Source organism: Octopus sinensis, linkage group LG10 (genome assembly GCF_006345805.1).
Source record: "Octopus sinensis linkage group LG10, ASM634580v1, whole genome shotgun sequence".
NCBI lineage: Eukaryota > Metazoa > Mollusca > Cephalopoda > Octopoda > Octopodidae > Octopus > Octopus sinensis.
The window spans coordinates 53,665,732-53,691,898 of NC_043006.1; the positions used below are offsets into that span (position 1 = coordinate 53,665,732).

Consider the following 26,167-nt stretch of genomic DNA (forward strand, 5'->3'; position numbering starts at 1 on the left):
ATACAGATTTCCTCATCTTCATTGATTTTAGCTGTTATACATTTCAGAATTCATCTGGTATTGAACTCAATTGTGGTATTGGAATTTCAAACCTAGCCCATTATTTGATCCATAAAAGTACAGTTCTCATTCTACTCTCTGCATTTCATGACATTTTTTGTTTCAGTTGACTTACAGGATTTGAATTCAATCCCAGGCAAGGCACTAAGGTAATCCACACAAAAAATGAACTGAAGCAATGAACAAAACACAAAGAGTGGGAAAAGGATTAGGTTTGAAATTCTGATACAACAACTGAGTTCAACACAAGATATCTGAAGAAGACTGAAATATACAACATTTGAAACATAGTAAAATCAACAATCAAGATGAGGACACCAGGTTGATTACTATAAATAGTATACATAATATAAATTCCTCAACTCACAAGTATAGAATTGTTCAGATAATGCAATCAAAGACATACAAAAAAAGATAAGATGGTCACAGCTGGAATATGAATGATCACAGGTCTTCTTGATCAAGGCTGACTTGGGATTAAGTAACAACAAAATTAAAAAAAAAAAAAAGAAAGAATGGTTTGAATTCTTTTGTTATAAATGTTTTTAATTTCGTTCTGTATTCATTTTTTTGTGAGAGAAGATGACGAAGACAGATGTCATGGAAAGACACTAGAATCATGACTATAGCATGTCACTCAGGTTTGTTCATAAGTTTGGAATGCTTATGAACAGCATCCACAAAAGCACCTAAATGATCAGGTTGGAAATCTGGGTACATTCCATGACCCAAATTAGCAATGTAACGATGTGTACCAAATTTCTTCAACATAGTTTTTACATAAATTTCAATTTCATCCTAAAAATGAAAAATAAAAAAAAGATTTAAACTCAATTAATTTCATTTGTATTTTTACACTGAAATAAGTGAAGTCAATAATAACAATGTTTGGTTCAGATGTGACCCATAATACAAAAGGTTGTTGGAGCACATTGAAGTTGTCATTCTTTTTGTATGGCTAAGAGGAAATAGGACAACACCTTTGACCCATCTTATTGCTTCTGCAACTGGATGAAAAAAGTTATCTTCAGACACTGAGACCTAGCTTAAAATTCCCATAACAGAGATGACTCTGATCAGGTAGTGGAATTAGATTGGTCTATCACCCTGGACAAATAATGTTCCATGACTCAGGAATTTTTTTAACTGATCACCTGACTTTTGATGAAAGATGAACAAGTAACCTTTTGATCATCATACAGTCTTTAGATGTAAGATGAATGAGTAACCTTTTGATTGCAGGAGAACAGATGACCATTTCAGTGTTTGTGGTTTTACCTGTTTCCAAAAGTTTGGGACATTTTTTTTTAAATTAAAATTGTTATGGTCAAGTACAATTTGATTCAAATATATACATCATGGAGATAACTGATCAAATGGTTCAATTCTAATTTTCAGACCTTTGTTCCAAACTTTTGGCCAAGTAATAATATATTGCAAATTAAATATAACTTTGAGCATTTAATATAAAAATTTTAATTTTCAGACCTATGTTTTAAACTTTTGGCCATGACGGTATTTCACCTTCAATTTATTCTACTGAAATGGTTCCTCACCAGGAAATAAAAAACAAACAACAATAAAATGTAAAGTGCCACAACTTACCTTTGAAGCATAGAGGGCACAAGGATCAAGATTCCCTTGTAAAGATACATGGGACTCTGTCTGTTCTCTGCAACAAAAAGAGATGTTAAAGTAATAAATGCAGCAGAACAGCAACATCTGGTCTCATTCAGACCAAATCTACCTTATTCCATTCCACTGTAACCACAACCTACAAATTTTCAGAAGCAGACTGGATAATGGTATGTGTGTGCATGTCTGTGAGTGTGTGTGAGACAGACAAACAGACAGAGAAAGAGAGAATATAACATACCCAAACTGCAATATTACAATAAAACATTGTAATAATTAAACATTGAAATTACACACAAATAACTACCTTCAGCCATGAATGGAGGCTCTATATGGTTACTCAAACAGCTAGAAATGATAGCCACACATGTTTCAAATTAAAGTTACTGTCTTAAAGAAAGGGATACAATGAGTTTTTAGGTGCATATTACCTGAAAAAAAATAGGACAGTCACAGCTTAAATGTTTTCGATCATATATCAACTAAGCCAGCACCTAAAGATTCAACTAACTACCTACATTCCATGTCTCAGCTTCATGAATACTGACTTGGAGCTAAACAATGATGTTAGAATGTATAGTGTGAACCTCACCTAGATAGCAATATGGATCTGCGACCATACCTGATCATTTGTCTGATTACAGAGTGGATCCTCTGTTGGTTTCAACAATAAGCATTCAGTTGTTTAACTAATGAACTACTTACTCATTGAATCAGTGTGGAATTAGCTGAAGATTCAACAGACATATACATACTTTTAATATAATTCTTAGGCTGAATAAGTGAGGCACAATATGTGATGAGGCTGGAGCTATTAAATATGAGGTACAACCAACTATATACTTGTATCAGATCTGCTCAATCAGAGATGACCTGGGGCTAAACAACAAACAGATTTCCTACATTAAATCAGTTTTTTCTCTTTAATTGACCAATTTAATTATTCATTTATTTATTAATAAGCATAAGCATGGTTTTGTGGTTAAGAAGTTTGCTTCTCAACTACATGCTTTCAGGTTCAGTCCCACAACATGGTACCCTGGGTAAAGTACCTTCTACTATAAACCCAAGCCAATCAAAGCCTTGTTAGTAGATTTGGTAGATGGAAACTGAAAGAAGCCTGTCGTATGTATGCATGTGGTTGTGTCTCCTCTTCACAATGCATGATAACTTTAAATGAATGTCACTGCAATAAAAATAATGTCATTCATTCCTAATATCTTGCAAAATATAGGGAAATATTACTTTATTTCAACACAAGTGAAGGTTGACAACAGGAATAATATACAGTCATAGAAAATCTGTCTCAGGAAATTCTGTCCAACCCATGCAAGATGGAAAACAGGGTGTTAAAATGATGATGAGACATTTAATCAGCAGGGTGTAATTAGGTCTTAGAAACATAGGAAAGATGCTAGTAATTACTAAATTTGAGACAAAGATCTTGTGAAAAGATACACATGTTCAAATTGACCAGATTTGGCCCCTCACACCTACCCTACAATGTCATTCTAAAAGTAAATAGTTATATTATCAAAAGCTCAAAGCTACAAGATAGTGCATGCTTAATTCAAAACAATGTGAATAAACAAGCATTATATTTGATTTGGTAATCTGAATGATGAATGTTTAAAATTCAGAAAATTAAGTTGGTAGACCAAAACTTTGCCAGATCAATCCATTGCCTTTAAAGCTTTGAAAAGATAATACTAATTTCTTACAATAGCACAAAGCTGCAAATGTTTGTGGGAGGGACATAGTTGGTTTAATTGATTTCCAAGGTTGAAAAGCAAATTTGACTCAAGCAGAATTTGAACTCTGAACATAAAGGGCAAAGCATTATTTCCAGAGTTCTGCTGATTCTAGCATTCCACCATTTGTTTTATAAGGTAATAAAGAATAAGGTTTTGTTTTTGTATTTGGTTTGTAAAATTCTTTGTGTTGAAACAGATTTTGATGTATTCTCAGTAGGGTCATTATGCCAATAAAAAAAGATACACACTGGTTCACTTTCACGTCATTATTATTCGTCTATTGTTTAACTATTTAACCAGCTAACTAATACATTATTTGATTAAACATTCAGTTAATCAATCAATCATGAAGCTGACCATGAGTAGAGAAGGCGTGTCATTGAAGAGGTCGTGATTAATGACGAAAAGACTTTGACAAACATAACTGATTGATCGATTATCACTGAATGATTAATCAAATAATCGATTAATAAGTGGGCTAAATAGTTAATCAATTGACGAATAATAAAGAAATAAAATTAAACCAGTATGTGTTTATTATTGGCATAAACGACCCTCCCGAGATATAACAAAAAATAAAAGTTCTCTCACCTTCCTGTCAAAGGATCGATGGTCCAATCAAGGGAGACAACTTCATAACCACTCTGACTCAGTTGTCGAAGTGCAAAATGGGCATCTTTAGCAAAAATTATCTGAAATGGTAAAAATGAAATTTATGTTAATGAGATTGAAAAATAAAGAGAAGAGAGTGGGAATAGTGTTGGAGAATAACCAAAGATTCCTTTCGGTCTTCAGTTCACTATAAAAATTCTTAAGGTAGCTTTGCAAATATGTGGGTTCGTGTTCAGTTCCACTACATGGCACCTTAGGTGATAACCTCAGGCTGACCAATGCTTTGTGAGTAAATATGGTAAACAGAAACTAAGCGAGGGAGCAAGAATGCTCCAATGGATGTGTAATGTTAGTACATATAAACTGAGTGAATAACCAGGTATAAGAAAAGTCAAGAGTAGAGTGCAAGGGAGAAGGCTGGGCTGTGGAACCCATACAATAGGGAAACCAAGGAAGACTAAGCATGAAGTGGTAAAGGCTGATCTGAAGATGCTACATTTCACAGAGGAGATTGACAAAGGACTATACTGATTGCTGAAATGTGTTGCTGCAGATATTCTTCCCTGTGGTAAAAATATACCCTGAAATGAGGGTAGTATTCAGAGGCTGAGATACTTTGTACTCTGTCAAGTATACATCATTCATTTTGCTGCTTGCCTCACCTTACACCTTTTGATTCCCCTACCCAACTATGATCATCTGACTGCTCTCTTCTCCCCAACCCCATTCCTCCATTAGGCCTATGTGTATGAGATTTGATTAGTCCACCTCATTCCTCTGACTGCTCCACCCTTTACTAGGCCTTTGTATCAGTGGCTGCATTAGTCTACTTCCATCCCTTCACTAGGCTGATACATAAAACACTGCATTGGACCCTCCTCATGAAACTATAATTCCCTCTTTCTAGTGCTACTCCTTTATTCTTTTCACCCTTCCCTATTATCAGTCATCACATTTTCTTCTCAAATCCACTTTTATTGCAACCCATTTCTTAATCCTAATCTTAATCCGTCATCCACCTTACTTTTATCCACTTCAGCTGTTGCCATTCACACCATTCCATTTAACTCTGTCGCTTACATCACACTACTGCCCCTTTCAACCACCTTGTCATCCAGGTTCTTCTGACATCATTACTCAATCCTTCTAATCCTCTCCTTGGTTACTTGAGCAAATGTACATGCCCTAGGTATTTAATACTCTCAGCACTCACTTCCCTTACCCAATCCAGCATCACTTCCCCCATTTCCCTCTTTGGCCTACATGTCTGAGCTCAGAGTACTCTCTACATTGTCCTGCATACAACACACCACCCTTCTTGTACTTATGCCAGCTGACAACTCATATGCCCTCAAAGGGAAAATGCTGGTACTACATTATGTACCTTGTAGATGCTATAAAGTCTTTGGCAAATTTGAGTAGAGAACATATAGAGTTCTTAGGCTCCTTTATTCAAATTCTCCAGAGTTGGTGTCACAAAAAGTGCATCCGGTACACTCTATAAAGTGGCAGGCAATAGGAAGTAGAAACTAAGTCAGTTTATAGAAGCAGCAGCTCCCATCAGGAGATGACTTGTCCAAACTGTACCAGCATGGAAAGCAAAAGTAAAAATGAAAATGATGATAATAACCACGACAACGATGATGATGATGATGATGATGATGATGATGATGAATACTGACCATAGGAACATTCTGAAGCTTTTGTTCTTTTAGCTTAGCTCTTACGTTCTCAGCGATTCTTCGGATACATGGCAAGGCATACTTAAAGAACAAGTCAGGTCCAAGAATCCCAGCATGAGATTCAAAAAGCTGCAGCAGCTAAAAATTTAAAATAAAAAAAAATTATGTTTGACATTTTAGATATTTCTTTTAATTATAAAGCAAAGCTGCATCACAAAAATATAAAACATGGCTGTATCTCAAACACAAGGAACAAGTGTATCTCAAAGTATGTTGTTTATCAGTTGGTCCAACAAGCACGCTCTAACCATAAGTATAACGAAAAGTACCAAAACACAAAGTAACAACAATGTAAAGTTTCCTTTTGTACTTTGTTGTCTTAAGTAAGATAGTCAGCTGGAAGGCGGCAAGCTGGCAGAAACGTTAGCATGCCAGGCAAAATGCTTAGCGGTATTTCTTCTGTCTTAAGGCGGCGAGCTGGCAGAAACGTTAGCACGTCGGGCGAAATGCTTAGCGGTATTTCGTCTACCGTTACGTTGTGAGTTCAAATTCCGCCGAGGTTGACTTTGCCTTTCATCCTTTCGGGGTCGATAAATTAAGTACCAGTTACGCACTGGGGTCGATGTAATCGACTTAATACCTATGTCTGTCCTTGTTTGTCCCCTCTATGTTTAGCCCCTTGTGGGTAATAAAGAAATAGGTATTTCTTCTGTCTTTACATTCTGAGTTCAAATTCCGCCGAGGTCGACTTTGCCTTTCATCCTTTCAGGGTCAATAAATAAATAAAGTACCAGTTACGCACTGGGGTCGATGTAATCGACTTAATCCCTCTGTCTGTCCTTGTTTGTCCTCTCTATGTTTAGCCCCTTGTGGACAATAAAGAAATAAGATAGTCAGCTGGCATAATTGTTAGCACTCTGAGCAAAATGCTTAGCAGTATTTCATCTGTCTGTACATTCTGAGTTCAAATTCTACCAAGGTCGATTTTACTTTTTGTCCTTTCAGGTAAAAGAAAATAAAGTACTAGTTGAGCACTGGGGTTGGTGTAATCAATTTACTCCTTCCCTGAAATTGCTGGCCTTGTGCCAAAATTTGAAACCAATTTTTCTTTCTTTCCTTTTTTTTCTTCACAAGTGCATGTGTGTGCACATACACAGAAACACAATGCTAGAAGTACTTTTCCTTTCTTTGCATTATCCACACACACACACACACACATACATACTTGGAGAGTGCAATGAGAGAAAGCTGCAACTCACGTTACAAGGAAAAAAAAAGAGATAAAAGGAGATATGAAGAAAAGGACTCTAACCTGTGCACCTGCTTTAACTTGAGCAACTAAATAATTGACAATTACATGTTCCAAAATTTCTAGAAGCTCCACACTGGCTTCTGGAAGTGTGTACAACCATTTCTTTGCCTTGGATGCAGTGGAAGAACTACCTCCTTCAATCATATAAAACATAAGTGTCCACTGTAAGAGAAAATAGGCATAATATTTTATAGAAAGATGTGACAGCAAGTAGACACAATGATTATAGAGGGAAATGACTGTAAGAAGAGACAATACCAAAAGACACAACATAAATGAGGAGATATAACAATAAGCAAAGACAAAATTTACAAAGAGACATAATTCATGCTTGGTCAAGCAATTTCATGCTTGACCAACCTGCACAAATGATCTGTTTATAGTGATCAAATGTTTATGCCATACATTAGCTCGCTTTCTCCATCAACTCAACATTGCCCGTACAAGTACATGGTGTGCCACACATCAAATGCTGAGTGATCGCAGAGCAACATCAGGTGAAGCGTTTTACTCAAGAACACAACGCACTACTCAGTCTGAGAATGAAAACCACGATCTCACAATCAGGAGTGCAACATCCTAACTACTAAGCCAAACACTTATATACATATATATTTATATATATACATGTGTGTGTGTGTGTGTGTATATATGGAGACACAATGGCCCAGTGGTTAGGGCAGCGGACTCACAGTTGTAGGATCACGGTTTCAATTCCCAGACTGGGCATTGTGAGTGTTTATTGAGCAAAAACACCTAAAGCTCCACGAGGCTCTGGCAGGGGGTGGTGGCGATCCCTGCTGTACTCTTTCACCACAACTTTCTCTCACTCTTCTGTTGGCCTGCTCGCTTAGCCAGTGGGGTGGCATCATTTGAAGGCTAAAACAATGCGAAGCACATTGTGACCAGTGATGTGTAGCAACATCTGATAGCCTGGTTGGTCAAAGTGATATATATATATACAGACTTGGAAACAGCTTGCTATTGCAAGTGCAGTTAGTTGAAAACTACGAATATTGGATGCTAGTAGGTTTCACAGGGTCATCAGGAGAAAATATACACTTTTTGGGGGCCTTCTTTCAACAACTTTACAGCACATCCCGGGACAGCTTCCAGCAGATCAATGTTTCGGACAAGATGGGCGTTCCATACTGGAAATGCAAACTCTAAGTGTGGATGTACTATAGACATTGAATTAATGACAATAGTATATTGTCTTCAAAGGAGGAAAAATAAAAGAAAAATAGCAAAAGAAAATTCTTATTAAAGCTTTTGAGCTTTTCTACTCAAAGACATTCTCTAAAATCTGAGTACTTACTGGAGCTCCAGAAAATCCAATAAGAGGAACTTTTCCTTCAAGCTTATGCCGAGTTAGTGTAATGGCTTCAAATACATAACTAAGTGCATCATTCACATTTACATTTTTATTCAACTTCTCAAGATCTTCAGCTTTTCTTAAAGGATCTGGAAATGTTGGTCCCTGAAAAAACAAAAACGGTGAAAACAGAAATATAACACACACAACATACCAAACCCAAATCACACATACTTACAACATATTGCACACATATACAACATACAACAACACACATAGACATGCAACATACTAGCACACATACATGGCATGCCCACCACCACCATCACTACACACACATACAATATAGCACAGTCACATACAGACACATAATGTTACAATAGAATTTATTGACAAATAACACAAAGTAAAGAAGCCCTCCCCCCAACAACAAAAACCTCAAAAATCCAAGATAAAAAAAAAAGAAAAACTGACCTTCTCTGGCACCATTTCCACAGTCATTCCAAGAGCTTGAGGAATAACAAGGATGTCAGAGAAAATAATGGCAGCATCCAGAGCAAAACGTCTTATAGGCTGGAGAAGAAATAAAGAAAATATATACAAAACATGTATGATTATAAGATTTTAAACTTCATCTACTCTGTGTTTCAATCAATTTGATCTCTAATCATTAACTAGTATTTCTGGATAAGTACATGGTGTTAATAAATAGGGATATAGAGGATAAAAATCTGACCACTCTTGGTTTAGAAATAAAGTTCCTAGTTTGACTTCAGTCCAGGACTAAGATACCAAAAAGAGTAGATCAAAGCAGGCTGCTGCCTCACTTCTGCTCAAAAATATAATGCTTTGCCTGATTCAGAAATCGAAACCACAATTCTACGATCATGAGACACTAAAAGAAAGGCATGAATATTCCATTCCATTTATGACCCCCATCTTCTACATTTGAAGTTTTGTGCCTATTTCAGAAATAACTACGCAACGTTATATATGCTGTAGTAGAAAAGAAGTTTAATTTTCACTACCACTGCTATCACCTCTAACAACCAAACTCACCATCAACACCAGCACCACCACCTCTCACTTCTCATACTAGTATAACATCATACAACATACACGCACACAGACACACATATGAAGGTGAATAAGAATCTAATGCAAATAATAACTGCATTACTTTCTGACTCTCTGTATATATATATAAAGTAAGCTAAAAGTCAAGCACGAAAATATTTGACATTTTATTTACATTACATTATTATTCATTCTGTTTCTCGTGTACAAGTACATAGTATTCAGTTTGAGAAGAATTGAAGCATGTCTTTGACAATTTCAGAACATATTGAAAATATTTTGTGTATGACTTTTGGCCCAACCTGTGCGTGCATGTGTGGGTGTTTGAAGAACAAGCTAACTCATGACAGCATAGTGAACTATTAAGTAAATCCAATCAATCTACCATAATAATAGTTAAGATGGTATTGGTGAAGGCAATATTGATTTTAAAAAGTTCTTAGCTTATAAAAGAGTGTAGTCCTTCAAAGATATGTTATTGTGAAAATCAAAATAAGAAGGCAATAGTTATGACAATGCTTAAAGTTAAGTGTAATGATAGCTTACCTGGAGTGTAACTTCACAAGCCAGAGAAGGAGTCTGGCATACTTCAAAAAATGAATGTTTTGCCCTCACTTCCTTAAATTCTGTAGAAAATAATTTTAAATCAAAATAAGGACAATTGTGATAAAGCACCTGGCTTTCAGTAAAAGAATGTAATATTGTTGATGGAGTTAGTTATAAGTATGGTAACATTGCTTATTTTATTGACCCTAGTGTGATGTTTAGGGAATGATATCGCTTGGTACCCACAGCGTTACCATTTACTTTAAATCTGCTGACAGAGGTATGAATAATAACAATAACAATAGTTTCTGATTTAAACACAATGCCTAAATCAGAAACTATATGAGGGTAGGAGGTCAGTTTTTCATTCCTTTAAAAACCGGCACAGACTTTCTAGACAACCCAATAGTTGCAATTCTTGGACAAAGTAACACATTGTGTTCTTTTGCAAAACACTTAATTTCACTTTGCTCCAGTCCACTCAGCTGGCAAAAGTGAGTAAAACTATGATGGACAGGTATCCCATCCAGCAGGAGCATACATGCCATTGAATCCAGGGGAACTGGCCCTATGCATCTATAAAACTCAGGAACAATGTGCTGGCAGACAAAATGCTTAGCAGTGTTTCTTCTAGCTCTTTACATTCTGAGTTCAAATTCCACCAATACTGGGCCCCACCTGCAAGGTCATGCGCTGTTTATCTTGATATGAGATCACCATGTCGTGCACATATGGTTGTGATGCATGTGCCTGGTGTACCCTTATCAGACGGGTAGTCATGATGGGTATACTGGGCTTCGTATATTTTACCCCAGTGTCACTTTGATGGCATGCACTGCTCTCTCACTCAATAATAATAATAACAACAACAATAATAATCTACTATATATTTCTTCAGGGTCAATAAAATAAAGGACCAGTCAAGTACTGGGGTTGATGTAATTGACTAGCCCTATTCACTTCAAAACTGCAGGCCTTGTGCCAAAATTAGAAACGATACTATTATGTAGTCATTAGACACTATGAAGGCACAAACCTTACCATTAAGTTCATGAATTCGCCAAATTTGTTAGCGATATAAGCATTGAATGTTAATTAGGAAACTAAATTAAATTGCCCTGGTATGCCCTAGTAGCCAACTATTGTAAGGGAGATAATTATTTCTAGCTAAATTTTGGTGAATTTAGAAAACCAAGAAGATGCAGAGAATGTTTTTCTTTTATATTAATGTCATATATGTGTGTATGGTTATGTATATATCTCTGGGTTGATATTACTTGTTACGTGTAAACTACCTTAGGGACATAATTATATCTCTTCACATCCTGTCGGAAGAGCCGTTTCTTTTTTGTGTATGTTGAGGGCATAGGGGTGACTTAATCTGTCGTCTGGTTAAACATCACTATCATTGGCATATGGCTTAGTGGTTAGTGCAGTGGACTCGCGGTCAAGAGATCGCGGGTTCGATTCTCAGACCGGGCGATGTATGTGTTTATGAGCGAAACACCTAAGCTCCACACAGCTCCAGCAGAAGGTAATGGCGAACTTCTGCCGACTCTTTCGCCACAACTTTCTCTCACTCTTTCCTCCTGCATCTTGCAGCTCACCTGCGATGGACTGGCGTCCAATACGCCAAGGAAACCGGCCCTTGTGAGCCAGGCATGGCTCGAGAAGGAACAAACATCCTGAGTTCAATTCCAACCAGAGTTTATTTTTCATCCTTAGCATGAAAGACGACCGATAAAATATATACCAGTATCATGCTGGAAATTAACTGAGATCACTGCAGCGCTGTTTCTTACAATATCAGGCTCATAAAAAATAGTTCTAAAAAAATTTTTATGCTCCCTACTTTTATTTATAAGAAAATAGGGTTTGCATTCATAAAATTCATCTTTCTTTGTTAAAGTAATCAACTTATTTTAAAAGTCTGAAACCATCTTAATTCTTTTAAACATTGCAATTTGTTGCCCATCCCAACCCCATAAGAAACATTGGACAATAGCAATATTTCCTTATAACAAATGAGTTTTCATTTTACCCAACAATGTATGTCGGGATTTACCTCCTTGGAATATGGAAATTACTGCGCTTGAGTTCAGAAAATTGGGATAACAAATTTAACTCCATTCTCAACAGAGAGAGAGAGAGAGAATGTGTGTCATAGTAAATACATGGCAAATTGGGTCTGTGATGCACATTTAATTCTATTCAACCATATCAGTTATCTTACTCCCTATACTTGTAATTTACATCAGCCATGAGATGTATATATATATATATATGCACAAACACACACACATATATATATATGCACAAATACACACACACACACACTTCCCTGGGCATGGATACATTGAAACTCCGACGTCTGGCAGCTGACTTGGCAGACACCCATAAAATTATTAACCATCTTACTAACAATAACTCTGAGCACCTTTTCAAACTCCACCTGTCTTAACACCCATGGACATGTTTACAAAGTCAGAAAACAGCACAACTCCCATGACTTTTGGAAACATTTTTTCAGGCTATGAGTTGCTGAAGTATGGAACAAACTGCCGGTATCAGTTGTTAGTTGTCGGAGCACTGTATCCTTCAAAACTTCCATGCTCCCTGAGATTCGCCAACACTACACCTGATTGAGATAAAATTGTCAATTCAACCCTAATTTTTGACCAGTACTTTATACGATGAGAAGGATGGAGGATAAAACCGAGTTCAACTCAGAGCACAAAGGGACGCAACTCAATAACTCATTGCATTTTATTTGCTGCTGTACCAATTATAGCTATCCACCAAACCATATATATTACAATATTACCTGGGAGGTATCGTCCAGCTTGTCTCATGGCCCATACAGGAACATATTCAGTTTTCTCACCCCAGGCAGCTCGTATTATAACATCGTTCTTCAGTTCTGGAAAGTTCTGGATAGAATAAAACAATATAAAAACATTTCAGTATCATCAAGGTTCGTTTGCACAATTTTTTTTTTTGGGGGGGGGGGGGGGGCTATCTTTTGGTTTGACTCGAATTTTGTCAATAAAGAATTCGGTAATTTCCGTGAACACATGTTGTCTTGGCAACTGTCAGTTGATAAAATGGATAGAGAAAGCAAATGGGTTGTACATGGGTGCATGCTTGTTCCTCACACAGAGGAACAAGCGCACACACACGCACACACAAACAAGAACAAGCACACGCGCACACACACACACAGGAACAAGCATGCACACACGTACAACTCATTAGCTTTTTCTTCCCATTTCGTCAACTGACAGTTGACAAGACAACACGGGTTCACGGAAATTACCGAGTTCTTTGTTGACAAAATTCGAGTCAAACCGAAAGATAGCCTCTTTTGTCATATTAGTTTCCTACACAGTTGTTAACAAATGCAGATCTTTATATTAACCCCCAAAAAACGTGTTACTTTGTGTAAGTCAGTTTCTGTCCACCCAATTTCACTCACACAGTTTGGATCAACCCAAGACAACGATAAAAGACACTTGTCCAAGAAGACATAATGGGATCAAAATTGCTACCTCATAATTACAAATTATCCAATTATCTTTTCCTTTTGATGGACGGAATTTTCTAGTTAACTAAACAATTTGAAACTTCGTATACTGGTAGAATGTGTCAAAAGATAACATTATTGTAAACAAAATTGTAATTTGTAAGTTTAACGTAGTTTAATTCTTCTAATTTTAACCAATGAAATGCCAGCATTTGAGCTCAAATCATTTGCTGCGTCTAAAAACTCAGACAATATCCTGTTGCAACGTAAACAGCACACACACACACGTGTTATTCATCCTTCTCTCTTCTGCATGTGCTAGAAATAACAGCTATATCTCTTAAATCGATGAATTTCGTCTCCCAATAAAAATATTAACAATATTTTTTGAATATTTTCTTAATTTTTTTTTACCGAAAAGGCTTCTCCCATGGTTTTGAAGGGCCAGAAACAACAAAAACAAAACAATAATATGCCTAAATCGGTCTAGAGGATGCGCGTGGAGTGTGGGTCGTATTGTAAAAATTTGCGAAATATTTTTTCATAAAAGGATGCCCCAGCTTGTCGGAGGCTGTGATATAAATTGGGAAAAAAATCCTCAACACCAGTGTGTAATTGGTACTTAATTTATCGACCCCAAAACGATGAAACATTGACCCCTTCTGGTTTATTTACCTTTTGTGTAAATTTGTTGCGGCAAGGGGCAAAACACAGAGGGGACACCAGTGCGAACTCACGAACATGTATGTATGTATGCTTGTGTGCATATGTGTGTGTATGTATATCTCCGTTTGTATGTGTGTGTACACTTATATATTAATTACTATGTGCTTGTGCAAATGTATATGCATGTGTTTAAGAGAGAGAGTGACAGAAAGTGTGTGTGTGTGTGTGTGCAAGTGTACGTGTGTATGTATCTGAATATATGTGTGTGTGTATGCGGCGTGCGTCTGCTATGTTCTTTATCAAGATCGATAACGCAGCAAATGATTTGAGCTCAAATGCTGGCATTTCATTGGTTAAAATTCGAAGAATTAAACTACGTTAAACTTACAAATTACAATTTTGTTTTCAATTTTGTTTACAATAATGTTATCTTTTGACACATTCTACCAGTATACGAAGTTTCAAATTGTTTAGTTACCTAGAAAATTCCGTCCATCAAAAGGAAAAGATCCAACATTTTAACCATTCGTTCATGCATACTCTAGAACACAGACTACATTAATACAATACACACACATACAAAACTTGTATATGGGAACCTCTAGGCAATCGTTCAACCTGCTACAAATGGCAACCATATCTCACTTCATGGGAAGAATGGAATAGTTATGGTATGGTCATGGTTGGAGTGCCTGTGATCATAGGTCTTCTTGATCAAGTCTGACCTGAAACTTAACTACTATGACTATTACAACAACAAAACCTTATTTCATGTAATGTCTGTAGGTGTGGCAATTTGTCAAGTCATTCCATCTCTCTGGTATGTTGAAATATAGTAATTAGTAGTTGAATAATAGACACACACACACAACTAGACATATTCCAGACATCTTTAATTGCTTTAAACATGGATTATCAGCGTCGGTTAGTCCAGCTGTTTTGTATGGCTTTTTTAAAAGTGTTTTACACATGAATACTTGTCCTAGAAGATCAGTCAACTATGACATGAATAGGGTATATTATTATCATTATTATTATTAGTTTTCATTGGTCCTTTTGACTAAAGGTGGTGAGCTGGCAGAGCTTTTAGCACGATGGACAAAATGCTTAGTGGTATTTTACCCGTTGCTATGTTCTGAGTTCAAATCCCACCAAGGTCGACTTTGCTTTTCATCTTTTCAAGGTCAATAAATTAAGTACCAGTTGCATACTGGATTTGATCTAATTAACTGGCCCCCTCCCCTCAAAAATTCCAGGCCTTGTGCCTATAGCAGAAAGGATTATGTTTATTAATGGCATTTCTTCCAATTCTTTATGTGCCAAGCTCAAATCCTACCAAGGTAACTTTGCCTTCCATCCTTTCATGGTCAATGAATTAAGCATCTTTGGATACTAGGGTCAGTGTAATTTACTAGCCCCCATCCAAAATTTCAGCTTTTGCCTGTCCCCTCCTCTAACTTCCTCTGGCTAATAAAAGAAATTATTATTATTAGTAGTAGTAGTAGTAGTGGTGGCATTTCTTCCAGCTCTTTGTGTGCTATGCTCAAATCCTACCAAGGTCAACTTCACCTTTCAGTTTTTCAGGGTCAATAAAATAAGGTGCCAGTTAAATGTTGGACTCAATGTAATCAACTAAGCCCCTCCCTCTAAAATTGCTGGCCTTGTGCCAAAGTTTGAAACAACTATAATAAAAATAAAATCATCACTATCATCATCGTCATTGTTATCTCCATCTTAGCAAAGGCAGAGGTATTGTTTTTCAGTCATGTTTGTTTGTTTGTCCGTAGACAAGATATCTCAAGAACCACTGGATGGATTCGGATGAAACTTCCAGGGCATTTTGGCCTCGTGACTGGCATGAACTGATTAGATTTTGGGATCGATCCAGTACCAGACAAGGATTCTGGATTATTTTTCCTGTTTTTTCACTTAATTTTTGAGAGCGGTCGGGTTCATTTTTAGTATTCTCATTTGAAAGAGCAGTCGAATTCATTTCAGATATTCTCATTTTAAAAAACCTCTCCAGATCATTGAGAGGACGTTGGCTTTGCCTTGGTGAAGGTTTGCACTCTGAGTGCTCTTGTTATCATTACTTTAAAATCATGGAGTGAAAGAAAGTGCATTAAACTATACTTAGATTCATACTTCTATATTCTGAAATAGAATCAAAGTCTCATATATTAAACTGATCTTATCATTAATTAATTTATTCTGGTCATATATGTTTTTTCCTTCTAATTTCAGTCATTTTTGAAATTTTGATTTTTGATTTAAGGTTTGCTTCAATCTCACATAATATGATTTTAAACCTATCATCATTGGTTAATAAAAAAGCTTTAGTCAGAAGGACCAATGAAAAGAAACCAATTTCAAATGTGTATCTGTCAATGTAAATTGTATATTTTATACATCATCATCATCGTTTAACATCTGCTTTCCATGCTAGCATGGGTTGGACGATTTGATTGAGGACGGGCGAAGCAGATGGCTGCACTAGGCTCCAATCTGATCTGGCAGAGTTTATACAGCTGGATGATGCCCTTCCTAATGCCAACCACTCTGAGAGTGTAGTGGGTGCTTTTACGTGCAACCAGCACAAGGGCCAGTCAGGCTCAGATGGTGTTTTTTACATACCACCTGCACAGGAGCCAGTCCAGTGGCACTGGCAACGACCTCGCTTGAATGCTTTTTCATGTGCCACCGGCACAAGTGCCAGTAAGGCAACGCTGGTAACTATTAGTAAGGCAACACTGGTTACAAACTTTATTTCGTTCTATTCTCAATCTAAACTGTCTGACGAACAGGAACATGAAACTCTGAATATCAGTTTTTTTGTAATATTTTTGCAGTTTTAATAATAATAAAGTACATATATATATATATACTCACATACATACTTAAGACTGCACATGTGTATTATGAGTGTGTATATGTATATTTGTACATGTATAAAAGATTTAAATCTTTGTGGTACATATAGGTCAATAGAATGAGTAGAGAAATATTTGGCACAAATCAACATGGAATTAATACTGTTTACATTTGGTTTATTCTAATCAATTTCTCTGATCTATTGCAAAAATATTTAAAAGTAATTAAGCTATATAATTAATAATATATTTTCCCCTCTATAGTGTAATTAAATTATATTAATTTGCTCAAGTTATTTTAAGTAGTAAATTCTTGAAGAAACCTATGGAAATATAATTATTATTAATATTTCTATTACGCTTTGGCTTTGCTTTAATTATATAAGTTACACTTAAGCCTCAACTAGAAACATCGACACTAACAGGTGAGGTTCCATGCAATCATTTCATCCGTCATTATGTTCTGAGTTCATATTCTGCCAAGGTTGACTTTGCCTTTCATCCTTTTGGGGCATACCAGTTGATTAGTGATGTTGATGTAATTGACTTACCCACTACCCTGAAAATGCTGGCCTTGTGCTAAAATTGGTGACCACTATTATTATTATTAAGGACGCAAGTTGGCAGAATGCTTAGCACACAGGACAAAATGCTTAGCAGTATTTTGTCTGTCTTTACATTCTGAGTTCAACATTGCCTTTCATCCTTTCAGAGCTGTTAAAACAAGTACCAGGGTCAAGGTAATTGTCCATTCCCTCCCCTCAAATTTCAGGCCTTGTACCTATAGTAGAAAGGATTTCATCATTATTATTATTATCATTAAGTGAGAGAGCAGTGCATGCCATCAAAGTGATACTGGGGTAAAATATACGAAGCCCAGTATATCCACCATGACTACCTATCTGATAAGGGTACACCAGGCACATGCATCACAACTATATGTGTGTGACATGGTGATTTCATATCAAGATAAACAGCACATGACCTTGCAGGTGGGGCCCAGTTAGAATTTTCTTCTGGTCGAGTAGCCCATCCCACTCAAAAGGTCCCTGAATAAGGATTGTTTAAGGATGTTGAACAAACCACCCATGTTTCCAAAGGTGAATTACCCAAACCTCCAAGAATTCCTTGCAACACACGGCTATGATACTCCCCCACTACTTCTACTTGTGATCAGAGATACACATATTGTCAGCCACTAAGGGACATGGTCAACTGGTTAAGGTCAAACAACTGACAAGCAAATTTGTGGTATTGAGCAGAATATTTGCTGTAGCCCATCTTTTATACCAAGACAAAACAATGTACATGATAACACTTCCAATCAGTTAAGATCAGAAGCCACTGCTTGGTACTGCATCAGGGCATATGACAAAACAATGTACATGATAACACTTCCAATCAGTTTATTATTATTATTATCATTATTATTATTATACATACCAAGTATACCTTTCATCATTACGAAGTTGATAAAGTATAGTATCAAGGTATTAGAGTTGATTTAACCAACTAAACCCTTCTCCCAAATTTCAGGTTTTGTGTTTATATCAGAAATGATTATTATCATTCTTAACATCAAGAATGGTGAGTGGTGGAATAGGTAGAGCATTGGACAAACTAACTGGTGATATTTAGTTACAGTAGAATTTTACCAAGACCGTGTTGTCTCCCTGACCTCTAAGTCTGTGGAGCAAAACTGAATGATACTTCCCCAAACAAAGGCCTAAATTCAACTTTCAATGGTCCATCCCCTTTTATTAAAAACAATAATAAAAATTAAAATTAGGGCTTAGAGAAGAAAGGGTAGCCCAATGACTTTTTCTTTTCCAGGGGCTCAGCAACTGGTGGAATGAAGAGAAGAAATCATCCTCAAACTGGAGAACTGGGCCCAAATGCTTGCAACAGAGTGGCCTATACAAAAAACACCCAAGGACCTGGTTCAACACTGCCAATGATAGTGATGTTTAACCAGACGACAGATTAAGTCACCCCTATTCCTTCAACATACACAAAAAAGAAACGGCTCTTCCGACAGACTTCCACATGATCAAAGGCATTCCATGGCCATCATGTACTTGGGGACTGGGAAAAGCTTATGTAATATGAGGAACTGTAGGCGATCATGGACCACACCCCATTTGGGATTTTTTTTTTCTTTTACAGAAACACACTATATTGAGGGTGCGGTCCATGATTTTTACCTCCACCAAACTGTAATATGAGGAACAAAGTGTGATTCATCTACCTCTCAGGTTTCCTTTCAGTATTGACTGTCCAATTGGGTTAACCTATTGCTAGAACTTACGGCAAATTCGCTTTCCAGCTTGCACGTCTACATGCATCAGTCTGTTCCCACTGCCCAAGGCTAAAGAGGCCCATACTGGTCCTATTTCTGCTCACTTGACTTAACTCACTCCTCCTCAACCAGTAGGGCCCCTCAGCCATTGACATCACTGACCCTCCTCCCAGTTTACCTCATTTCCACATGCCCCCCACTTATCTCAGAAATCACCTCCTCACTTCATCTGCCATCCACCTTGGTGGATGTCTCATTCGCTGTGATCTCTGCAAGGATGAAATTCCACTCACTTCCTCTCCCTTCATTGTCCGACAAAGCAACAATTCTGCAAACATCCAAGACATGACACAGCATTCCATCTACAGAGACATTATTTTTGGAACTAACAACCATTACTGTCCCTCTATTCCACTGAGATGTGCAGCATGCCTTTGGGGACTTGACCCAAACTTTACTTGTTACATGCATGAAGGAAGGCTCTCTCACTTGCACAGGGTATTGTGATGCTGTATACAGGTGTTACCATTCATACCTAAACATTGTTCTGTGTGACACTGACTCCTTGGCCTGTCCTGATCAGGGTGACATATTGTACCAAAATACTCTCTCTACCATGGCCTTGATTGTGCGATGACATCTTTCCATGATCTCATTTCCACTCAGCCTGTATGCCATACTGAAGAAGTGCTGCACATTCCACTTATCAAGCATCTCTTTCAGTATCTATGAATGAAATGCAGTGCTGTTGTCCATCAGCAATTCGTCCACAGGGCCCTTTTTCCAGGATATCAGCAACTTCATCCACAGTGCCCATCTTAATTTCCCTTCATATCACCATCCAACCTGATCCAGTCAACCATTAAGAGATATGTCTCCTGCTGGTAGTGTGTCACATCCACTGTCAATCATCTCCAATTGTGCTCTACTGAGATGTTTCCATCTCATGCACACTCTGAGCAGGGTCAATGAATTAACACCTGTCACAGCCCCCAACCACTTTTTGAATGCTCTGCTTAGTAATATTGGAGTCAACCTTCCTGGCAAGATACAGGGTTTTATCCACACCCATATGATGCATAGTATGCAGACTCCTTAGTTCTAAGTCACTTAGCCGATACACTGCAGCTATTACCCACATTGAATCATCCAGCACTGCCAACCAGGCCTTTTTCAGCCTGGTTAGAATGTCTGCCTTATTCTTTTTCAAGGGCACAAAGACCATGCTCAGCTTCAAACCAAATTCAGCAGTTAGCTCTCCCAGAGCCCCTAGGCAGCACTTTACTAACATCTCTGCAGTCCATCTCGTTTGAACTCTCCTTTCATCAGTGATCATTGATTCTAACCATCCAAGCACAGTAGCTGAATTAGTTCAGATTTTGAGAGAGCGCAGCCCCCATCTCAGGGCCAGATTCACCCACTTCAGCACAGCATCCAACTCAGCCACATTAATGTGGTTGTAAGCATCTGCTTTTCAGAGCCAATTTCCAGGACAACCCCTATAGCGATGCTGCTAGTATTGCACCATATGGTCCTGTTCTCCAATTTGGGCAGATACCAGCTTCATCTTACCTTCTCTAGGATCTCCTGTATCACTGCCACTGTCCTCTCCCATTTATCTCCCCACCTCACCCTATTCACTCATCTCTTGACATAGCTGCATGCTGTTCAAAGCCACCCCACAATTAGATAGTGACCCACTAGTCTTCCACACATTGAGAATAGTTCTCATCTGTTGATGCTGGTGCCCAGTTCCAGAATCCCACTTCTTCTCTGAAACACCAATAAGCCAGTTTTGTCTCTTTGAAGCTTGAGCCCCAGTGCAGCTCCTCCAACCATTGGCTCCAGTGGTTTTACAGTCAGCCCTAACTTCATTAGGTGACCAATGACCTCTGCAGCAGACACTACAGTCTCATCTATATAGGAACTGGTGGCCCTTTTTCACCTTGTCCACCTTTCCCAGGATAGGTTTGGGCACTGTTGCCATCATCTTTGGTGTAGAAATCAGCCCTAAATCCAGCCTAGTTAAACAGTTTGTGTAGCCCTTATCTCACGCCAGCTGATACTTCCACAATTTTTCCTGCATGTGTAGCTGCAGATGTGCTGACTTTAAGTTTCTCTCCTCATTTTTCATCGATCATTGCATGATGCCATAGGCTTCCACAGTTGCCATTGCCACTGCATTCCACCCAGTGTTTTGCATCAACACACAGGCTTGAGAGACGAGTTCGCTCATCACCATCTTCTGGCTGTACAGCAGTAGTTGCAGCCACAGCGATATGTTGCCAGAAAAACCATTTACGAAAGCCAACCGTATCATCTTTTCTAGTCCTTCTCCGTTAAGACCAGATAGCATGGCTAGCCTCCGAATTTCTTCAGCATACATGTCCACCTGACCATTCCTAGCTTGATCCATCTGTAAAGGCTTCCTTTAAGCGCTGCTCAATCTTCTCTGCATCCAGCTGGGCTGTTTCATCCATTGCGAGGTACAGCACCAATGCGTTTCCCTCCAGATACAGACCCATGAGATTTGCTACAGCTTCAATGCTTTGCACGCTGGCCACCTCCTTGATCTTCCGAATGCAAGCGATAACACCTCCTTCGTCACAGAAAGGTCTGATGGGCTCGCTAGTGATCCTTACTTTTGTTGGCATCATGAGAGAGGAGAACAACAAATATATATATATATATATATATATACACGAGTTCCGAAATAGCTAGTAATATGCAATTCATCTCCCTCTCCGGTTCCCTATCGATGTCGATTGTCCAACTGAGTTAAATCTGAGATGCGCCCTACGCGTCTAACCTATCGCTAAAACCTACGTCTACACGCGTCCGTACGCCACCACTGCCCGAATGGAAAGAGGCCCACGCTAGTCCTACTTCCGTTCACTTGATTTCGCTCACTCCTCCTCTTCCGATAGGGCCCCACAGCCATTGACGTCACTGACCCTTTCCTCCCGGTTCACCTCATCTCCACAGCGTATCAAAGACTACATTAGAGTACCCTTTCTGTTTTTAAAGCAGTAAGGCATGATTTGAGATGGGTTCGGTTGATCTTTCGAGCGGCCACACATGTGTAAATATAAGAAACAGGTTTATGACCTTCGAGGTACTGACACGCTTCTTAGTTAACACTAGATGTAGTAAACACAGGAAAGAACTTACATAACATTTTGTATAACCTCCAATTAACGAAAGAGCCTATACACTGTCGTTCGACCTGCAAGAAATAGGAACCAAATCTCCCACAAATAACACTCTGGAGAAGAACTTATTAATTAAGATATAAGTTCATATGCTTCATTAGAGTCGACCAGGTTCTAGAAAAAAACTCTGTAAAGAGATATGTACATTCCAGAAACATTAATGTGTGTGTATATATATATATAAACCGAAAGTTTTGGTTAGGGGGCCAGACGATTAGATCGACCCCCCAGTACGCAACTGGTACTTAATTTATCGACCCCGAAAGGATGAAAGGCAAAGTTATATGCATGCATAAATGTTTATATGCATGTATGAATATAAACAGACCACATTATTTGGTAAATGCCTCACCGAATACACCTGACACCAGTTAAGTAATATGAAAACAGAGGAAGGTAAAGAAAAATTCAGAATGGAATATAAACTAGAGAATTGTTGTTCAGCTTCAAGTAACTTTCGTTGATCAGAGGTATTTCAGCCATGACCATCTCTTTTTATCCACTGGGTCCTTTTCTTTCCCAAGAGAATAGAGTGTGGTTTGCGAGGGTGGCTTGGCAGCTCTTTCTAGCAAATCAAGCAACTACCCAGAGGCTCCTACGTTGGCCTGGAATCCTCTCACCTTCATGTATCGTTGAAAGTATGATACGATTCCCTAAACACACGCATTCACATTATATATATATATATATATATATATATATATATATATATATATATATATATATATATATATATACACACATACATACATACATGCATGCATGCATACATATATAACGTGTACGATCAACAACAACAATAATAATTAAAAGAAACTTCTCACTCACATCACAAGTGTAAGACATGCCGGCTGCTTTTAAGTTGCTCCGTAACGACGGTGTCAAGTAAATAGATATTCCTACTGCTAAATATATCCGGATTTGCGGTTCGAGCAATGAAATTCTTCGAAAACAAGTAACAATTTCAAATTATCCTATCAAAATATTTATTTATAGCACTTTATTCCTGCAGCATTGTTAGTATGAGTAGCAGTAATTGTTGTGTTGTTGCTGGTGGTGGTGGTGGTGGTAATGGGTCATATGAAATTGATTTCAGATCACCAGGAGGTAAGTTGAAAATAGAGGTATATTCACTTAGTAAACAATTTTATTGACAGCCACATGACACTGAAATCCCAGGAAACTAATGATAGTCTTCGTCATCAAAAATATATCCATGGGCAGTGGTGTAGCTTGTACGTGTACCGACTGGGGGGCAGCGCTTGAGTTTTACCCCACCCAGGGCGCCAAACCCATACAACTTTATATGGTAGGTCTAAAAGTACCGTCTGGGGTGGGCCGTCCTCAGGCTCCACCCTCCCCTAGCTATGTTACCATCCCAAGGTGAGTCTAGAAGAGTTTGCTAAGTTTAATTGCCCAAAATATTACATTCTTCACGTAATCTTACAATGAGCTTATCAAACTAAGATACTGAAATTAGTACTGCAATAAAGGTACTACAATTAGTACTACAGTCCATAAGAGAGTTCATAGATAACACAGTGGGACAAGTTTTTAAAAAAAACAAAAGAAACAGTATTAACGTTTCGGACATAAATATTTCATCAGAAAAAAGTCAAAAACAAAAGGAGAGTGAGAAAGAGGAACAGACAGTGAAAGAAGAAAAAAACGGGCGAGGGGTTAGGGGCCAGGTGGGAATGTGGTCCTAGGGGGCAAGTTGAGAAGAGAGTTGGGGCTGAATGTGTATGAGTAAGTGTAAGAGTGTATTTGTATATGGAGATGCGCATATCGGAGGAGTGGTGTGTGTGTGTGTGTGTGTGTTTGTGTGTGTGTTTGTGTGTGTGTGTGTGTGTGTGCGTGTGTGTGTGTGTGTGTTGGTTGGGTGTAAGTATGTAGAAGTGTGCAAGTTCAGAAATACGGTAGCGTAGGTTAATGAGGTAGGAAGGTGTTGATGTGTGAGTGTGTGTATGAGAGAGAGAGGGGGGAGCATGGATGAGAGGAGATAGAAACGGTTGTGAGTGTGAGATAAAAGGAATGTGGAGTGTGTAGTGGATGTGTGCACAAGGGTATGAATGTGAGATGATTTTACTTAGATCGAAGGTATAAATTAAAAGAAGCGAAATGAAAGAAAAAGCACGAGTCCTAGGAGAGGAGAGAAGCCAGATAAAAATTAATTACAAAACACCGGTAAAAAGCAAAAAGAAAGCAAAGGAAGAGAAAAATTGCAAGTTCTGGCAGAGAGAAAAATGTGACAAACTATAGAATCAGCATTCGCCCTCCCCACTCCCCCCAAAAAATACCCTTAAAAAAAGTTTTTGTTTTCGACACAACCCCACCCCCTTTTCGGCTACGTGGAATACGAATCTGCAAAAAAATTAGCAAAAATCGACATTTCTAAATTACCACCCCATTTCCTTCAATTTTAACTTTTTTCACAATTTTTTTTTCAAAATATGCGGAAAAATACGGAGATTATGATTCTGAAAAAAATTTTCAAAAGTCTTTGTAAAATTTTTTTTTAGGATTTTTTTTTTTTCTAAATATGCGGAAAAATACGGACATCATAATTCGGACAAAAGTTTCTAAATATTTCTGTACTTACGGTTACGGTTTTAGGGTTAGGGTTAGGGTAAGGGTTAGGATTTTAGGGTTAGGGTTTTAAGTTTAGGGTTTTAGGGTTAGGGTTTTAGGGTTAGGGTTAGGGTTTTAGGGTAAGGGTTAGGGTTTTAGGGTTAGTGTTGGGAAAAAAAGTCAAAATTGAAGAAGTTGGGGGAAAAGGGGGTTAGGGTTAGGGTTATTGATTGTAAAATCTTGAATTTAGCTTTATTTGTCATGTTATGACGTGCTTACGATTCGAAAGAAGGGAAAAATAGCGCTATATATGTATGCCAAGGACCAGAAACTTTAATATCTTTATAACCTTTAAGATATTTGTAATATGTAGAAAAACTATCATATGTGCATGCTTTACACATTGCCTTCTCTGAAGTAAATTCAAAACTTTCAAATCCGTTTCAACTAAACTTAATCTAGAAGATATAGTGCCCCCTATAATACCTGACCATTAGGAGCACATCACATGTTTATTCTAGAATTGTTTTTGCGTTAAATATTATTTCGATTTCTGTTTTATTGAATCTTTAGAACTGGTCTAACAAAATTTAGGGCCTCCTGAATAAATCTTGATTGACGGATAATATTCTTGAATATCAAACTATAGAAATCACTATTTTTTTTTTTATTCTTTAGGTTTAAACTACCTTACTACAGTCTGTGCATTATTCGATAGTAATAAAGATGAGTTTATACTTTTGAGATTATTTTATCGAGCATACGCTTGTTTATTTCTCTTTTTTACTGTTAGTCTAAGTAAGATTAATTCACCATAATTATTGGTTTCTGCTGGAAATAATCTTCATTGTCTTGAAACATGAAATGCTGTGCCACTGATAGTTAGGGTTCAACTTAATGTCAATATTCAGTACCATAGCAATTTCCTTTCCTTATTTTATTGATTAATATCTTCATCCTTTCGGAGTCAACTTACCCTCTCGTAATCGATTTACCCACTCCCCCAAATTGTTGGCCTTGTGCCAAAATCAGA

At 37.7% G+C, this 26,167-nt stretch overlaps 1 protein-coding gene across 1 annotated transcript; it reads right to left on the reverse strand.

Annotated features, from left to right (window-relative positions):
• Window positions 1-585: 585 nt before the first annotated feature.
• LOC115216513 (uroporphyrinogen decarboxylase) lies at window positions 586-23,546 on the reverse strand. Its single transcript, XM_029785949.2, has 10 exons — window positions 23,392-23,546; window positions 12,818-12,923; window positions 9,994-10,073; window positions 8,845-8,943; window positions 8,374-8,535; window positions 7,056-7,217; window positions 5,744-5,881; window positions 4,041-4,141; window positions 1,666-1,732; window positions 586-858 (listed from the first exon to the last, which is right to left on the reverse strand). Exons 1-10 carry the CDS (start codon window positions 23,407-23,409, stop codon window positions 694-696), a joined length of 1,098 nt encoding a protein of 365 aa, XP_029641809.1. The 5' UTR covers window positions 23,410-23,546; the 3' UTR covers window positions 586-693.
• Window positions 23,547-26,167: the final 2,621 nt, after the last annotated feature.